The sequence below is a fragment of the Anastrepha obliqua genome, chromosome 5, assembly GCF_027943255.1.
Source record: "Anastrepha obliqua isolate idAnaObli1 chromosome 5, idAnaObli1_1.0, whole genome shotgun sequence".
Taxonomy (NCBI): domain Eukaryota; kingdom Metazoa; phylum Arthropoda; class Insecta; order Diptera; family Tephritidae; genus Anastrepha; species Anastrepha obliqua.
Window position 1 is genome coordinate 127501389 of NC_072896.1, and position 19661 is coordinate 127521049.

At 38.3% G+C, this 19661-nt stretch overlaps 1 protein-coding gene across 1 annotated transcript in view; it reads left to right on the forward strand.

The window, feature by feature from the left end:
* The window catches only part of LOC129247002 (helix-loop-helix protein 11), a 41756-nt gene that overhangs the window by 13356 nt on the left and 8739 nt on the right, over positions 1 to 19661 (forward strand). The window contains exon 2 of the mRNA XM_054885821.1: positions 2279 to 2597. Within this exon, the coding sequence (XP_054741796.1) occupies positions 2279 to 2597 (319 nt within the window). The remainder of the gene's footprint in view (positions 1 to 2278; positions 2598 to 19661) is intronic.

Below are 19661 nucleotides of genomic sequence, written 5' to 3' on the forward strand. Positions count from 1 at the left end.
CTGTGTCAGCGATTATGCTGAATGGATTATGTTTCAACGTCATGACGGCGCATGGAATGTTGACGGCAACGAATTGTGGAGTTTGGCATAATTGGCATTAAACATTGTTGCAGCTTTGCTGATCGTGCAGAACTGCAGTCGTTGACTTTGTCTGACCGGATGTGTTAACTTGTACACCGAGCGCGCCGAACTATTTTTAATTTTGACACCATAATGGACGTAAATATACTCTTCCAAGTGTATCGCCCCATTTTTTCTCATATTTTGTTTTAATTTCTGTTTCTTCTTGCATTACGTTTAAGAAAGCTCTTATTTCTTTCCCTTCAATCTCTTTGTTGATTAAAAATCTGAATGATTGCAACTTTCCATGGTGAAGTGCTGCTACATCTTGTCTATGTCAATCACCGCGGACTCGATAGCAGAATTCTGCCCGCTGCCATAGGTCCGGTTACGTCAGCTAATCAGCTGATTCTTTCATATGTGCTGAGACCTTTTAACGGTCTGATATTGGCCACACTTCTGATGTTTTTCATCATGGGATATATGTACATACATACATAGTCAGATATGTATGTTGTATGGATGCATTATTAAAATTAAATTATTTATACAGTTAGCTTATAATTAACTTATACTATAACGAATAAAAGACATCAAAGCAAACTCGGTTCGTTTTTATAGATACTTTCGAACTTTGTACTTTGTATGCTAAGGGAGCTTTTTACAGAGTTCTTCTACCCTACATTCACTTGAATTTTTGTTGACAGATCCTTGGTTGCAGAGCAAGGATGCTTTTTTTATGACTTCCAAATATTATTAAAATGTATTTATATAATATCTGTATTTGTACTTTGCTATCTAACTATTATCAATCTCGAATTCCCGTCACTACAAGATCTCAAATTTTAAATATCGAATTGAAGGAATCACTTTTTATTAAAGTAAAGTTGAAATATTTTGTAAAGGCGGGGATGGGGGTCAATATCTTCAAATGGCTTATGACTGACTAGCTATTGACAGCTCAGCCGACAAGTGCTGAGGCCAAAAGATGTTTTTCGTTAGCTGGTTTTGTATGTAATAGATCCTCTTACGTAAACATTTTAAATACAATAATAGTAATTCTGTTTTTGTTTTTTTGTTAATACTTTTGTTATGTGTGACTGTTGTTGGTGTTATCAGTGTTACACATTTTTATTCAGTATAGCCTCCCTGAGCATCAATACACTTATTCCTACGGCATTCCAATTTATGAATTCCATCCCTGAAGTGAGAATCTGGAAGAGCTGCAAAATACGCTTCCACAGCTGTAATGACCTCAACATTTGACTAGAAACGCTTTCCACGCATGAATTTAGGTCTGGAAACAGATGGAAGTCGCTAGGGGCAGATCTGGTGGAAACAGTGGATGCACCAACAATTCGAACTTTAATTCAAGAATGTTAGCTATTGTCAATATAAGTCAATAAAAAAGTTTCTTTCTTTGGCAAACTGGGTATTTTTCACGAATTTTTTTCTTCATCTGGTCTAAAGGGTAACAAGAATTTATTATTTTACTACTTTGCAAGTAATTCACAAACAAAATTCATTTCGCATTTCAAAAAAAACAGATGATAAATCATTCTTGGGCGGATTCTGGACACGAACTCGTTTCGGAACCCAAGAACTAGGATCACACCACTCTGTAGCCTCCTGTTTTGATTTAGAATCATGGTGATAGACCCAAGTCTCATCCTTAGTGATGAATCGATGCACCAATGAAACGTTCTAAAAGCTACTGAGAAAGTCGCATTCGAACGAGTTTTGTTTTTCATTGTTAGCCAATTCGGCACCAATTGCGCACCAGCTTTCTAAAACCCAATACTCCAGTTAAAACATAGCTTCTACTGTCCAATGCGATGCTTAGGGCTTCTACTAAGTCTCCTTCGGTCACTCAACGTTTTTCCAATGCGATATCCTGTATTTTTCGTACGATTTCTGGTGTTACCGCTAGGCGCCCTTGACGTGGATCGTCTTCAGTGCTTGTACGCCCACAGTTAAATTCAACAACCCATCTGATGGCGAAGAGTCCCTAAAAACATTCAACATTCGTCCATAAATTTTCTAATGAATAAATAAAGATGCAATCACTGCACGATACTTGATTTTTTTCATTGTTGAAAATTCTGTGACACGTCGATACTAATCTCTTATCGAACCGCGTAACTTATTGTACAACCTAGTATCACTAAATTTGTTCGAGTTTTCTACTATCTAATGGCCAATTTTTCTATCTTTCCAGATTACAATTAGAAGATTCTGGGGGTGAATATATCCAGTATCAGACGGAAGAATCGGAAATACCACAACGTCAGCGTCACACCAATTCCGACATGAATACAAGTAGTTCATCAACAAAGAGTGGCAGAGGAGAGGGTGGCACTTCATCAAACAATAATATCACTAATAACGGTGGCAACAAAAACCTTCTGGAGAGTGAGAAACGTATGCGACGAGAAATTGCCAATAGCAACGAACGACGACGAATGCAAAGCATCAATGCCGGTTTTCAGAATCTACGTTCGCTCCTACCACGACACGAAGGCGACAAGTTGAGTAAGGTAAGTTACGCCGCAGCACATTACACTGCACTACACCACAATAAATGTGTGTTTTAGTAGTTTGAGTAAAATAATACGCGCGCACTTTCGGCAGAACAGAAACTTGCGTTTTGTGGACCTTGTGGAATTCAGCAAAAGCGCATATTCCTTTACAAAATTCCTGTTCCACTTCTACCTACACATTTTTTACGCTACGATTTTCTGTACCGGTGTACGCGCTAAATCGTCAGCAGTGTCCTACTTTTATTGCTTGGGACCACCAATCGTTCGGCTCCGCAGGAAAATAGTTTGCCACCAAAGCCATCAATTGCTGTCCTCACACAGCTCAGATGCATGATGGATGAAATCGGCCTCTCCAATGTAAGGAATTATATACCTACATATGTATGTACATAGATATGAGTTCAGCATGCAGAAAATATAGATAATTTGGTGAAATGATGATAACCGGGAATTTAGTTGTGAGCTGGAGCTGCATTGCGCAAACGCACAATAATGGGTGGTGGCGCATATCAAAGTAAACCTTACTCTGCACATGCAAAGTTAAAAATCATCATGTATCTGTATGTGTGTATTTGTGGCATACTTTGCATTGAGAATGCATATAGCACATCGTGCCATGGAAATATATGGCACTTTGCTTGCATGCGGATGAACGTACATATGTATGTGTGTATGTATGTAGCATCTACCACGATCTATCAGTCCGTAATTCGATGCTTTGCAGATAGAGGATCCAGGGGCTTGTTCTACTTTGGACGTTTCCTATTCACTACTTTTGAGTTGCGGAAGATATGTGGGTGGGTATTTCACCCGTTTTAGACGTCTGAAAATCATAGAAATCTGAAAGGTGTACGCAATACTGATGGTGATGGTGTTAGAGCAGCATACTTCGTGTATGTGTGTGTATGTGCATACATACGTATGCCACAAGACGCACGTATCTCTTTATAAGGTACGTACGATTGGAGGGTTGCTGGAAAGTGGATCGATATATTCCAGCAGTGCTTTGTGGCACAATTTGTGCAGCTTTCAGTTTTTCCACCGCTCAGTCGGTAGCGTAGGAAAGGCATACATGATGCAAGCTGCGAGAAGCTTTGACCCTTCTTAATATTGCATTTGAACGCGTCCATTTTACTCACACACATATATTTACATACATATATATGTGCATACATATACATATGTATGTATATTGCATATGCTACACAACTCATTTGCTTGTTTCTTAGCGGTACACTCAGATCCACCTGCAACACCCCTTTGGTATGTCGCCCTTTCCGCTTCAATTTAATCTGTTTGTTATTTTTGCTGTAGTTGTAAAAATCTAGGCTTTATGCCACATGCACTTTGGTCCAACAACTTCATTAATATTACCGCAGCTCAGCTTGTGTGACAAGTGGGACGTGTGCATGTATAGGTTCCATATCCTTATCGACGTCTAGGGAAGGTCAAAAGTTCAGTAACCGCTTAGATAAATAGTCCGTAGATAGTAAATAGTAGTAGTTTAAAAGCAAGAAAAAAGCCAAGTGGTAGCGAGTTTATATTTTGCTTCTAGACAATAATATATACATACATATGTATGTACATAAATAGGTTAGAACCAATTGCATTTACTCATAATAGGCGATTTCGTGGATAGAATATTCATCGGACGTTTGCGAATTCAATTTTATGCAATCACCCATAACGAGGGATAAAGGGATTTTCCGAAACGTAATTCCACTAGGTATATGTGACGTGATTTTTGGAATATAAGCAAAAAAATTCTCATTGCAGTTATTTAATAATAAATATGAGGGTTAAAATAACATCTTTGATTAAAAAAAGTAGAATTTTCTAATTTCAAGCAGCAATAACCTATAACGACTGCGCTAAACAGCTATTGGCAGAGCAGATAGACGATTCGACGTTCAGCACTGTAAACGACGACGCCCCCACTAGGGTAGTGGGAAATTGTAGCAGCTCGCCTGATATAACAATTGCTAGCGCTGGACTGATAAATAGCATAACCTGGCGACCTATGCTAGCGCTTGCATCAGACCACTTGCCCATTATCATCTCGATCGAGAGACCTGCCGACTTTGTTTCCGCGGATCACCGGTCATACATCAACTTCAACAAAGCTGATTGGACCAGATTCGCGGAATTTACTGAGAACATCTTCGCAGCCCTACCCACTCCCACCGATGTGCGCGCAGGCGAACGCGCATTCCGCAAGGCGATTACAGCCGCCGCGGCTCGCTTCATACCTGCTGGACGGATCCGGGAATTACGTCTTAATTTCCCAGCCGAAGCAGCCGTTATGGCAAACGAGCGTGACCGCCTACGCCAGGCCGATCCCGGGGATCCTCGCATAAAGGATCTCAATTCGGAGACCCGGCAACTGGTCACCCAACACAAGCGGACCAAATGGGTAGAGCATCTGAAGTTCTGTAACTTCACCTCTGGTGTGAGCAAGCTCTGGTCCACCGTAAGGTCCCTGTCGAACCCGACGAAGCACAACGACAAGGTGGATATCACCTTCAACGGTCGTACTTCGTCGGACCCGAAGAGATGCGCGAGCTACTTTAGCAGGCAATTTATATTGCATCCTCCGGTCGACAGATCCAAGCGTTGTGCCACCAGACGGCTGCACAAACTGCCCTACAACAGTGCACCGCTTGCTTTCACCAGCGACGAGGTTCAGGGGGCCATCAAACAAATGAAACCATCAAAAGCCATTGGCCTCGACGGACTAAACATGCTGATGTTGAAAAAGCTGGGTCCTTTGGGAGTAGATTACCTCACAAAGGTCTTCAACCTGTCTATGGCCACTCTCATCATTCCTGATAAGTGGAAATTAGGGAGAGTGGTCCCACTGCTGAAGCCTGGGAAACCCGCCAACCAAGGGGAGTCTTATCGTCCGATAACTCTCCTTTCCCCAGTAGTGAAGACTCTTGAAGCCCTTCTACTCCCACTCCTCACTGAACACCTGACTCCAGCCCCACACCAGCATGGTTTCCATAGAGTGCACAGTACCACCACGGCACTAGGGTCACTCACCGTCATAAACACCCAGGTAAACCGCGGACTAAACCAAAACCGCCCCTGCGAGAGGACTGTCCTAGTAGCGTTGGACCTACAAAAGGCTTTCGACACAGTCAGCCACGCCACGCTACTAGATGACATTTTACAGTCGACACTCCCGCCAGGGCTGAAGAGGTGGACCGCGAACTACATGAGTGGTCGTCACTCGTCGGTAATATTTCGAGACCAAACATCAAAACAGAGAAAAATAAAGCAAGGAGTACCGCAGGGTGGTGTCCTTTCACCCTTGCTTTTTAATTTCTATATTTCTAAACTCCCCCAGCCACCAGAGGGAGTCTCACTGGTCTCATATGCCGACGACTGCACGATAATGGCGTCGGGCAATGACATTGATGGCCTATGCTCAAAAGTAAACGACTACCTCGCCCGCCTTTCTCACTTCTTCACTGCGAGAAACTTAAAACTTTCTCCCACTAAATCCACGGCGACCCTTTTCACCACCTGGACAAAGGAGGTCAAGCTGCCACTTCAGGTGCACGTCGATGATACCCCAATACCGACGGTAAACAACCCCAGAATTTTGGGAGTCACCTTTGACAGCTTGCTCTCCTTCTCAGCGCACACAACCGCTATTGCAACGAGAGTACAGAATCGCAACAAGGTCCTCAAGTCGCTCGCCGGCAGCACTTGGGGCAAAGACAAAGAAATGTTGCTGTCGACTTTCAAAGCAATAGGCCGACCGGTTCTGAACTATGCCGCGCCTGTCTGGTCGCCTGGAACCAGTGATACGCAGTGGACGAAGCTTCAGACTTGCCAGAATACTGCCATCAGGACCGCGACACTTACATGACGAGGCGCACATGCTCCCGGTTAAGGAGCACAACAAAATGCTCGGCAATCAGTTTCTGCTTGGGTGTCACCGTAGGCCTCACCCATGCAGACACCTGCTCGAGCCTGAGCCACCTCCCAGGCACATCAGGAGACACTTCCTCAACTACGTGGACGAGATCCAGGACAAAACGGACAGACCACTCCAGGATCAGACAGTATACAGACAGGCAATCAACGACATTCATCGGGAGACCCTTACCACCTTCCTAAGCTCCCGACCCCCGAATGCCGTTATCGGAGTCCAACCACCACCTATCGCAGACGAAGAGCTCCAGCTTCCTCGAGAGTCCCGCGTAATCTTGGCACAATTACGTTCTGGATATTGTAGCAGGTTAAACTCCTACCTATCCAGAATCGACCCCGACATACTAAGCATATGTCCAGCATGTGAAGGTACCCCGCACGACACTAACCACCTCTTCACATGCCCCATCAAACCCACTCATCTAACACCTCTCTCCCTCTGGACCCAACCCGTCGAAACTGCCAGTTTCCTGGGCCTACCGTTAGATGAGCTAGACGAAGACGACCGGTAATTACACTACACTGACAGGGTGAAGATACTGCTACAACAACAACAACAACAACTGCGCTAAACAGTTAAAAAGCAAATACATGCAATCTATATAACCCTCTTTCGGATATTTTTTTTTAACTTTCGGTTGGGCACCCGGGTCTACTCTTTTTCGTCCTGTTCGAGGATCCTTTTTAAAACGTTATAACCATAAATCAATATAAAATTCGTTAGCTATAATAGAAATGTAATAAATGCATGTCCAAAGTAGAAAAGGTCTGGCAAGACCCTGGTGCCTCGCGGAAGCCCATAAACGATATGCTAAACACATACTCTTCTATTTTACATGTAATAAAAAAAGGTAAACGACTTCAAAATTATTACTGAGGAAAATTATTCGCTCTTAAGAAACAGAAATCTTATTGCATTTAAGAAGTTTTTACTCGAAGTTATCTGAACCACCCATTGTTTGCTTAAGTAGTTAGATTTTAAGATATATGAGTATCCTGTTACATAGGCCAAGCCTGCCATCTTTTTGGTCTCTTCTCCTTTTTTATTCCCGTCCTACTCTCCTGAGTTGACATAGGACGGGAATAAAAATATCGAGTTCTACTTAAGAAATGCCAACTTAAATATATGTATATGTACATACATACATAAGTCCAATAACACCATATGCATTTTTATGTATATACACATGCCCCACAAAGTCTGCGTTGACCCCCTTCTTAAATTTGTTAAAAACAAAATAGAATATTATGATTAAATTGAAATCTTTACAATTTGTTTATTCACTACATTCCCAGCTTTCTAGGGCAAAAAAAAAAAAAACAATTCCCCACTTCACTTTTTAGATAACGGGAAAATAATTTCAGCAGCATGTAAATGTGGCACCAAAAAGTCTGCGTTCAGCCTGTTTATTTTAATTATACCGTTAATTTTAAGATACTTTTCCTTATTTATATTAATTTTTCATTGCGCATTGAACATTTTATTTATGACTGAAGATAATTAAAGAACATGGAAGGAAAGGGAAAACAAATAAGGGTTTCTGAGAGGAAAATAATTATAAAAATGTGGAAACACGGAAAAAGTTTCCGAAATATGAGAAAATCTATTGGGAGAACGTATTCCTTTATTCAGCGAGTTGTAACAAATTTTCGGCAAACTGGAATTTTTACATCTAAGCCCAGGTCAGGGCGTCCGAAAAAATTATCGACCCGGGAAGAGCGTTCTATAATCAACTTGACAAAGGTTAACCCCCGGATTACATCCTCAAAATTAGTTGAAAACATAAATCAAACATTTAAAAAAAGTATTTGCGCTAAAACTGCCAGAAAAGTTCTACGTCAAGCTGGATACCATGGTAGAGTCGCCCGAAGAAAGCCTTTCATTTCTCTTGTGAACAGACGTAAACGCATTCAGTTTGCTCATGAGTACATAAATAAGCCTCCCGAGTTCTGGAAAAAGTAATATTTTCAGACGAAAGTAAATTTTGTATATTCGGAATAAAAGGCCGTCAAATTGTTTAACGAAAACCTGGAACTGTTCTTGAAAAGCAAAATCTTGTTGGCACTGTTAAGCACGGAGGTGGTGGGGTTATGGTTTGTGGCTGCATGGCGGCAAATGGGGTGGGTCAGTTAGAATTTATTTATCTCAACGATGGAGAAATGGGGATACTTGAACATACTAAAAAGGAATTTAGAGCAAAGTGCAGAAAATCTCGGCTTATCAAGAACATTTTGGTTTCAACAAGATAACGACCCGAAGCACACAGCCGAGATCGTTAAGCTTTGGCTCTTGTACAACGCCCCAAAACAGCTTAAAACACCGCCACAGTCCCCAGATCTTAACCCCATCGAGCATCTGTGGGATCTATTGGAAAAAAGAATTCGTCAGCAAGTGATTACTAGTAAAGAGGTTTTGCGGAGTGTCATGCAGACAGAATGGAGGAAGATAACAGCAGAGGAAACAGAGAAACTAGTAAGTTCAATGCCAAATAGGCTGAGTGAAGTCCTGAAGCAACGTGGATATCCAACTAAATATTAGATTTAATTTTTGCATATAGCATATCATGTTTTTGTATTAGACTTTAAGATTGAACGCAGACTTTATGGTCGCTTTATTTACTTGTTACAGCCATTATTCACCGTTATCTAAAACTTATGTGAGGGATCTTGAAATTTATTTTTGTTTTTGAAACTTAAACATATAAATTTATACAAATTATAAAATCAGGTTGTGTGTTTCATTCACTAAAAAGCTATTGTAGGGTGAACGCAGACTTTGTGGGGCATGTGTAAGTGAATTAACAAAGTTCTTACTCACTACTTAAAGCTAATGTTAATAGCTAGTATATTAAAACAGAAGAAAAATAATAACAATAAAAACAAAGCAAAGACTGTAGAAAGCGAGAAATCAAGGTAGACGGAAATCGAAATATCGAGTTCCCGAAGTACACTCGCTAAAGGAACATTTATAGTATCATTAAATCAATCAACAGTATCATTAATAATATCTAACAAAAACGAATGGGAGAGAAAAATTTTTTCTTCTCTGAGAAATTCTGCCCGTTTCGACGTACAAAGCCCAAAACTGAAATTTGCTAAAGCTTTTTATTACAGAAGCTAGCAGAATACAAAGTCAACGAATTCACTGAGTGAAGTGCTTCGATGGAATTTCGAGAAGATCGTTTGTTATTTATTTGATGGTCCAAGTAGTTTTACTTTTCTGTGTTGGTATAAAAACTACACCATCAGATATGTAGAAATTTTTATTGAAACTCTCACTTATTTATGAAGAAACCATTTTATATACAAATTAATTATTTTTTTTTATATATAAGTAAAATACATTTTTTGGAACAGACAACATGAATTAAACTGAGCAAACATAAAATAAATAAATACAACAAAATCAGCTGATCAAATTGCAGTACTTTGACACGAGGCAAAATGCGAAACGAGGGAATGTAGCATTCCTACACACATACATATGTATGTAGATATAGCTCAAATTAAGTTGTATCGCTAGTGCCGAGACGATTACACAAATGACCACCACAATGAACCATCTTACTCAGGTGCATACATGTATGTTTGTATGTGTTTGCTCGTGTAGGCGCCTTGATTGTGTATTTACCGATTGCCGGTACTGTTCGCCATTCAGTTGTTGGAACCAGCTGATATAACATGATAATACTGGCATTATTAAACGAGAGAGCGAGCGCCACCGACATTTTTGCCTCTGCTATATAAAAAACGAATGCGCGACACATTAGCTGCCTTATTATTGATTGTACGAAAAATTTCATATAAATGGATAATTAATAAAAGTTGTTTTGATTTGAATTTTTCTAAAGGTTGTAGGCACTTATGTGTGTCAAATCGGTAATTTCCTCTATGGATTTATGCCTATGTGTACTCCTAAGCCGTGACATACTTTGTGTATGACGTTTTCCACCAATTTACATCTATTCGTTGCGGTGCATTTTCTGAAAATTAAGTTATTCATTTCCGATACTTTACAAACGCTGTAGAGAATGCAAAGGTGGTGGCTTCCGCAACCCACTACTTTGTGGTGGGAGCATTTAACAGAAAAATGTGACGCCACCACAGGCAATAATCAAATTTTTTAAATCAAATAAAATTAAAAAATAATGTGTGTTAAATTGTTCGTGTGTGTGAAAGCGCAAATGACTAAAATCTTTAAATGCAGCTCTTTCCTTGCTTTCGCTTATTCTTCTTCTTCTTTTTTCGTTTGTTTTGTTTCTGTGCTGACGTCACGCAATCTGGCATCATGGTTATAGACATATTTTCCCCCAATTCCTTGCATCTTGTACTTCACAAAATTATCCACGGGGTTGCCATCATAGCGCCATATAAAATAATTATAAACAACCTAACCTATGCCCAAAAATGGGTGGATCGGCCACACGTTAAGAAAGGAGGCTAACAATATTGCACATTCCGCTTTGGAATGGATTTCGTTCGGTACTAGCGGAAGCAGAGGACGACCAAAAATTACGTGGAGGTGTACAGTTGATAATTAGATGTACATTCTCATCCTAAAGCTACAATTAGTGGTGCCGTAACGTTACCTCATTTGTTGATTAGTCATATCGTAAAAACACGGATAATTTTCCCTAAGTCAGTTCATTTTTCGTCGTTAATTTTTAATATTCAAATTTGTATCGCAAATATCAAATCAAATGTAAAGTTATTATTATTATTATTATTACAAACTGAAGCTTATAATTAAAATTGTAAGCCTAGTTAGGAAAGCTATGGCTGCTAAGGCCTTCAGCTTCTTCTTATGATGTAAAATTAGTGCTTAATTAATGCTTAATACTAAGTGCTTACGCGTCGTTTAGAATTTCATTATAAATTAGGAGATATAATATATTTATTCGACATGTTTGTTTAAATTTCGTAATATAATTTTGATATTTTTAAGAAGGCTATAGTTTTTTTAATGTTATCGATTGTGGGGTTGGAAATGCATTGAATGGGATCGGTGTTATGGAATATATGGTTTCTTAGTGAGTTGAAGGGATAACATTCGGACATAACGTGATTAATGGAGATCGGGGTAAAGTATTTCATAGTTGCTTATTTTTACGGGAAAAAACCAAAATTCAATAGATACATACGGATACGGCTATGATTACGGCGTTATGGTACGGCACCTATAATCGTTTACAGCTGATTGCAGTAGTTACGGTTATGGCTACGGTACGGCACCACTAATCGCAGCTTAAAGGAAAGAAGAATTTGGCAATATGATCACTGCTTGGCATAATCTTAGACTTATACGCAATTAGACCGCTGCTTTGATTTGGAGCCTGTTTTTTCTTCTTCGCTTTACATTCTTTACACTTTTCCTCCCTATTGCATTATCTTGAATGTAGGCGAATGGTGAACTCTTTAATTTTATTTTAGGTTATTAGAGCAAACATATTTCTTTTAATGTTCCTCTAAAACACTTGCGCCATTATATATATATATATATTTAATTGGCGCGTACACTTCTGTTAGGTGTTTGGCCGAGCTCCTCCTCCTATTTGTGGTGTGCGTCTTGATGTTGTTCCATAAATGGAGGGACCTACAGTTTCAAGCCGATTCCGAACGGCAGATATTTTTATGAGGAGCTTTTTCATGGCAGAAATACACTCGGAGGTTTGCCATTGCCTGCCGAGGGGCGACCGCTATTAGAAAAATGTTTTTATTAATTTTGCTTTCACCGAGATTCGAACCAACGACCTCTCTGTGAATTCCGAATGGTAATCACGCACCAACCCATTCGGCTACGGCGGCCGCCATTACACAAGATAATTTGTTTCATATAAAACTAGCATTTCCCAGTGGGCTTCGCACCACCATACATAAAATGTTTTTTTATATCGCAAGAAACTTTTCATATTAAGTTTTCTTTATAGAACTCGTAAAATGTTTAAACAGTTGAATTAGTTGATTTTTTTCATTCAACATACTTTCTAAAGATGTCACAATAGCCTTTTCTGTACTTTTTTAAAATTTGATTTGTAATTAAACTTTGATTCTTTATTTTCCATTTCAATTTTTTACGCTAAATAAATTATGCTAAAATAAATAAAGTTAAAAATGTTTTTCCATTTCCTTGTATTTGTTGTTGTTTTTCTCATACAGGCATTTCGTATGAGAGGAAACCATTACTCACATAAAATGTCATAACTCAGGAACGGCTGCACCGATTTCAATAAAACTTCACACAAACCACCTCCTTAAAGATAGAAAAGAACTCTAAAATTTTTGTGCCAATCGGTTCGGCGGTTCTTGAGTTATAAGATTACCAAGGAAATGTAACTTCTTTTTATATATATAGATTACATCGCATCAATAATGCTTTGAATGAACCTATCACTAGATCGCTTTTAGAGTTCAATAACCGATTAACAAAATATAATTGTTTGGCTATTTCATTACATAGAGATTTTCTCAAAAGAGAATTATATGGCATAAAGGCATTGAAAATTCCCTTTAAAATTACGTACTTATTTTTATACATATTCTATCTGATTTGTACTCTTACTCTGTGAGGTTGTAATACTCCATCAACTCGAAATAAATATTAAAATGGTTTGAAAGATTTTCAATGCTTGTTTTGTTTCTATGCAGATATTCTTCATCCTGCAAATATAAGCCTGTATAGCAGTAGTGTAGCTGAATTGAATTTTTTTATAATTTTATCTGTCTAACTTGCCAAACTTGGCTTACCTTTTGTGTAGAGGATTCTCGCAGGAACAAAATACAAAGTCAGTCATTGGTGTTTTTGCTCAAGTGCTGCTACTTTTAAAAAGTGCCCTGCTTATAATAAAATAAAAAATTTCATTGCGCCCTTATTATTATTTTACTTATTTGTCGCCAAACCGTTCGTTGAAGCTGAAAATAGCTCTTGATTCACTTATTCGCATTCGTTCAGTGGCAATCATTTACAGCTGATATCATTTTCGCTCTTTATATGCAGTGTCCATACATACATATGTACATATACTCGCAAATGTATGAAATTATATATAGGTACATACATACATATGTATGTCCAATTCAATATTACTTGCCGACTTCTGTTTATATTTCGTTTGTAAAAACAGCTGATTTGCCACAACGATTACTTGTGCGCGAATGCTACGCATATACATACATACATATAAATGTATGCATGCAGTATATACATACATATGTTCGCTTGTGTTACCATCTATGTGCACAAAATCAGCTGTTTTTATGAACGATCATGAGTTCACTGTTACTTATATCCCCATACATGCATACACCCATATGCATGTACGCACGCACGCTAACTCTTTTGGTGTTACTTCATATCGCACTTTGACCACGTCTTGCATAAATACTTCTTCGACGACGCTATTAATGAGCGCTTTACTTTATTCTACTCTCTTAATCGCAATACTTCCAAACTTTGTACAAAATTTTTAAGACATTTCAAAAAGTTTTATATAATATTCCTTATATAATATAATAATTATACCCCTATAATACAAAAAATCTAAGTTTCATGTCCCTGAAAAACCGCGTTGATTTTTGAGAATTTTTTTTTTTTCATACGGGGCTGAGAATCTTCTTCCGAATTTTAAAATCTTTGTTATTAAATACGTACAAGTTTTTATTGCTATCGATAAGGCAAATTAATTTATCTTTCCCGGAGGAGGAACCTTGAATGATTTGACAGCAAAGAGAAGTTATTCGGAGCGTGCAAGGCAAGAAGTATAATGAAATATTGTAAATTGTTATATTTTACATAAATTAAAAAAATAATAGCTCTGGCGTGAACCCTAATTAAATTTTATTTCCACTATGATTGTCAATGACTTTTTGTATTGGATTTTGCATATAATTCATAATCCAACGGCAGGTTTCTGTGGGAGTGAAATATCACAGTTCTTTGATTTTTTGCCATAAATCCTTACTATTTTTGAATGTTTCCTTCCCGATTCACTTCTTTAAATCTTTCCAAAGGCTCTAAATGGGGTTTTTAGGTCGAGTGACGCGACGAGGAGCCGCGGTGAAAACTCTTCCCCTTTATGACGTCTCACATTTCGCCCATCATCATTTCCAAATAAATGTATTTTTCTTTCATCGCTCCAAAGTTTGTTATACCATTTTTATACCATCTGGTTCACACCACGACTTGCGCTTTTGGGTAAAACTTTTCGTCTTCCTTAAATTTGCTTTTTTCAACAGAGGAACTTTACGAACTATTCCGCCTCGTAGGTTCATTTTGTACAATCGACGACGTACAGTTCTCCGATGATCTACATCGTTGAAATCAGTTGTAATGGCATTTGATGTCTTAAAAGGATCCCTCTTTGCAAGTGTCACAATTAAATTATCAGTAATGCAAGTCGTTTTCTTTTTGTGGCTTATTTTGGCTTAAGGGCATTGAGTGACTCAGCGCTAAATTTGTAAAATTTTTTTTGCGCACGACCCATCTTTGTGAAGAAATTCATATTAATTATTAGTTATTAATTCGCTACTTACGTTACATTCAATATTTTTCGCTTAATTTGTTGAAATGCAAGAGTTATCTGCAAAGTGTCTATTTCAGTGGTCACGCAAAATTACATTTTATGAAAATAACCGAATCTGTGCAACAAATAACGCAACTTTATATAACGGGTATTTTAAATTCACAACGGCACAAAGCGACTTCAATAACAGCTTTAAAATTTTTCCGGATTGCAGAAGGAAATCAATAGATAAAGGCAACGTACCTATTTTAATGACGATATGGTGTGTATGGGTGTGTGTATGTATGTATTCTATAGACAAGCAGCGTTTAAGGCATTTGAAGTTACTCATATAATGCCTAACTTCCCTTCCGAACTGAATACTTCGTTATAACGCTTTTATTTGCATCAGATCCCATTTTAATCAAAGGGAAGGTATGTATGTGTGGATACCCCTTAACAGCTCGTTAATGGTAGGAGCTTTAGCCGGGCATTGTTCGATCGGAATCCATGCGGGGAAAACTCACGTTAATTAATTTTTTATTTTCATAAACAAGGAATCAGAATTTTTAGATTCGTTTAAAAGAGGATAAGCACTCTTTTGTGAATTTGTGATGATCATTACAAAAACTTCAATACGCGAAATTAATTTCCACCATAAACCTAAAGCCGTTAAAACCAGTATGTTGAGTTTTGTTATGATTTTATATTGTAAAATTGGGAACATAGGACACACAAATAATCTTAAGGTTCAATGAAATAAAGCTTCCCCCGTTAAACATTTAAGAACTATCTATGTAAATGGATTTTCCAAACTTCGAACAACTGCGTTTCAACCTTTGTTTCTCTACCCTTTTACTGCTAAACTCGTATTTTACTTAATATTTATGCTAGTAAGAGGCAAAGAGAAAATTGTTCAGAATATTTTTTTATCACATTTGTACCGTGTATACATACATACTTATAAACGATGTCTGCGGCGAAATTGGCCAACCACGCTAGGCTGCGCCGAAACGGTACACTCTGGCGTGGGCTAAATTAAGACGCTGCTATTTTCTATAATCGTCGTCCCCCACTTGTTATGTTCAACACCAATGTATGCTGCTTTGTTTCCATTTTCAGTAACCTGACGCGTCAAGTTTGATCGGGGCCAAGCAGCTGAGTAGCAACTGAATCGAGCCGAACAATGCCGATGTGTCGGCGTATCGCTATAGTCGGCATCGTCATCCATTGTCATTTAGTCCGTCATCAAAAACCATGTGGTTTCTCAATATCGGGTCTGAAAAGCACACGCTAGTGTTGCTGATAGTCAAATGCGACCCAGCCCCAAAACTACATTGGCACACTTGTATGTATGCATGTATGTATGTATGTACGTATGTATAGGTGTGTGCTGTTTTTGCTTTAGTATCTGTACATGAATGAGCGCCACTCATACTCTCAGCTGTTACAGCTCCGGCATGTTTCGAAACAGCTGCTAGCAAAGTTGAATGAGGTGAGGTGGGCTAAATTCCCTCCGCTGTCATTGTGATTGGTTGACTCACTAACTGCAGCAGCTTTTTGCGTCGTGCTTAAAATATTTACCCTTAAGTGAAGATATTTATACACATGCATACCTAACAGAAAAACAAACATATCACATACATACATACATACATACGTAGATATATAAATGTTAATAAAAGTAAAATCTTGGTACACTTCAACATGTGGATTTGTTTTCAGTTTTTCTACTTTTCCGTTCTGTTTGGTTTTTTTCTGTTGTATTTGGCAGGAGTGATCGGGTACACAGGAACAGGCGGGCCTAGCAAAAACCGTTTGAACCCCGGTTTCCAACTGCGCCACTACAATTGAACAACAATTCCTTTATATGTAGATAGTTTTATGTTCTTTTAATGTAACTGGGTTGTTTTTCGTAAGTTTTTATGTAGATATTATGTATATTCATATATACGAAAAATACAGTGAGTGTCACTGACAATCGTTCAGCAACTTTTTGTGAATTTTTTCCTTTTTCTATTGGCCTATTTGCAGGTTATATCATCCGATTGCAATCTGGAACATTGTGCGAGTTTGATTGAATTCGCTTAGATGTCGCTATTGTCGAGATATTCTTAACACTTTATGTGGTCCGATTTATTTCGTACCTACTCGGAATGTGTCTTATCTACCTAAAAAGAAATTTTTGGGAAATAGAGCTGCTAGACGGCACTGTGATCAATATAGAGTTTAGTCTTTCAAACCACAACCAAATTGTTCTGAAAATGGTTGCAAATAGCGAGATGTTGCATTTATTTAGTGCGCTCACATTTTATTCTCTTTCTTGCTTACAAGTGCTCCTTTGAACTAAGTAGGCAATTGAGTAGTAAAGTCCTCTAAACTAACAGGCTCTCATCAAGCACGTCATATTGTATGTGCAGCGCATAAGGATCCAGCGGCTTCATTGGCTGGGTCATGTCGTCCGAATGGATACAAACGCTCCGATAGTACTCGATGCGGTACCAGCAGTTAGAGGAAGAGGAAGGCCTCCTCTGCGTTGGAAAGATCAGGTGGAGAAGGACTTGGATTCACTTGGTGCGTTCAACTGACGCTGGTTAGCACGAGGAAGGAACGACTGGTGCCGAACATTTTAACACGACATAAAAAAAAATAACTCAGAACCAACGATAAAACTTCGCTCATATAACATTTCCATGGTATTTTTGAGATACTCAACATCTCCATGGTTCATTTTATACCGACTGTTAAATTTGATTGAGTACAGTTTAAAACCGCTTTTTTTTATGAGGAGTTTTTTCTGGACAGAAATACACTCGGAGGTTTGCCATTGCCTGCCGAGGGGCGACCGCTGTTAGAAAACAAATTTTCTTCATTTCAGGTGTTTAACGGAGATTCGAACCTATGTTCTCCGAAGAGTAGTCACGCATAAACCATTTCGACTACGGCGGTCACCCACGTAAGTTGGCAAAGGTTGAGGTATAATAAGGAACTTAACAAAACGAACAAATTTTCTTTGTACTCTATCGTTGCTACCTGCACGTCAACTGTAAACGGAATCCTATTTATAATGATGGAATCATTTCAAGTTTTGTGAAAACTAATCAGATAAGTAATGCCTTTCTGGTATAGGGATCCTGAAAGTATTTCGCATATCTACATAAGTAGGAAAGCCAGATTATAATGGGCATTCGGAATTCCATTTCAGATATGATTAACAAACGAAAACTTCAAATCAAAAATTCAAAATGTACCCCCAACTCAGCAAATGAGAGTCCAAATACTAAATTTTATATTGTAAGTTTGAATGAGATATCTTATCAAAAGTTTTGAAGAAATTGGTATAACAGGCAGGCAGTTCCTACCGGCCTATAATTATCGACATAATTTCTTTTGCTAGATTTGAAAACAGGAGTAATGGTGTCAAACTTCCATCTATCAATGAAAGCGCCACAAGATAATGACAAATTTAAGATAAGACAAAGAGGGACACACAAAGATAAACTGCAATATTTCATAACATAAGCCCAGATACCATGGTGAAACGATTTTAGAGATCAGAGTATTAACCAGCTCTCAGCGAATTTGAAAGAGTCAGCTAACATCAACTGACGTCGGGGAAGTAGCAAGCAAGAAAAACAGCTGAATAATAAAATAAACTAAGTAAATGTACGAGAAGAAAGAAATATTCGTTTTATGAAGTTTATTTTGTAAATTGCCACTATACCATTCTATACTTTTTAAATGTCAATCAGCTCTATATGAAACTTGTTGGTTTTTACCAATTTGAGTTAAGAGTACTGTTATTTTGTGATAGATAATTGTTTATACATTTCGGCTGTCATCGATTCGATGCCACAACAGACTCATTCTATATATTGGGATATACTAATTTCACTTGTAAAATAAAAAACAACACCTGTGAACTTGCTAATTCTGATTAAAAAATTCAATGAGAAGTGGTTTTTATCCATGACAAAATCCTTTCTTGGCAGACTGTAGTAGTAAATATGCATACATATCCACATATATGCAGTATTATGTACTAGACGTATGTATGTGTGTAAATACACACACAGACACATAAACCTATGTATGGATACTCGTATAGTTAAGTATGTGGCATATCCAATATTTAATCTGGAATATACTCCCAAATAAGACACTGTCGATAATAACAAATTAATGAATGGGTTAGGTAGCAGCCACATACCTTCGACCATTCGGTACAATTTCAACAATACGGGGGGAATGCCCACTAAGCGTTCTCCATCAGCTGCTACTGCATTATTCCGAAATTGATTCACTTCAATATAAAAGAGACGGAGTAAATACAAATAAAAGAGAATAGGCGCAAGCGAGATAGCATAATACAGCTGGCGACTCTCGCAACTTTGCTATTTTCCCATGCGGTTGTAGCAGTGGATTTCCGTTCCAAATCGGATGGTTTCTCACCTTCCACTTCCAGTATTTATAGCATGAGTATGAGTAAAACAATTTGACTATCGAAACGATTGCCTCTTAGCGGCGAGAGAGAGAGAGAGGGCATCTTGGTTACGTGCTCTTTGGGAAAATTGTTCAGTACTTTGCGACGAAAAATTTTTTACGGCGTGGTGGCAAAAAA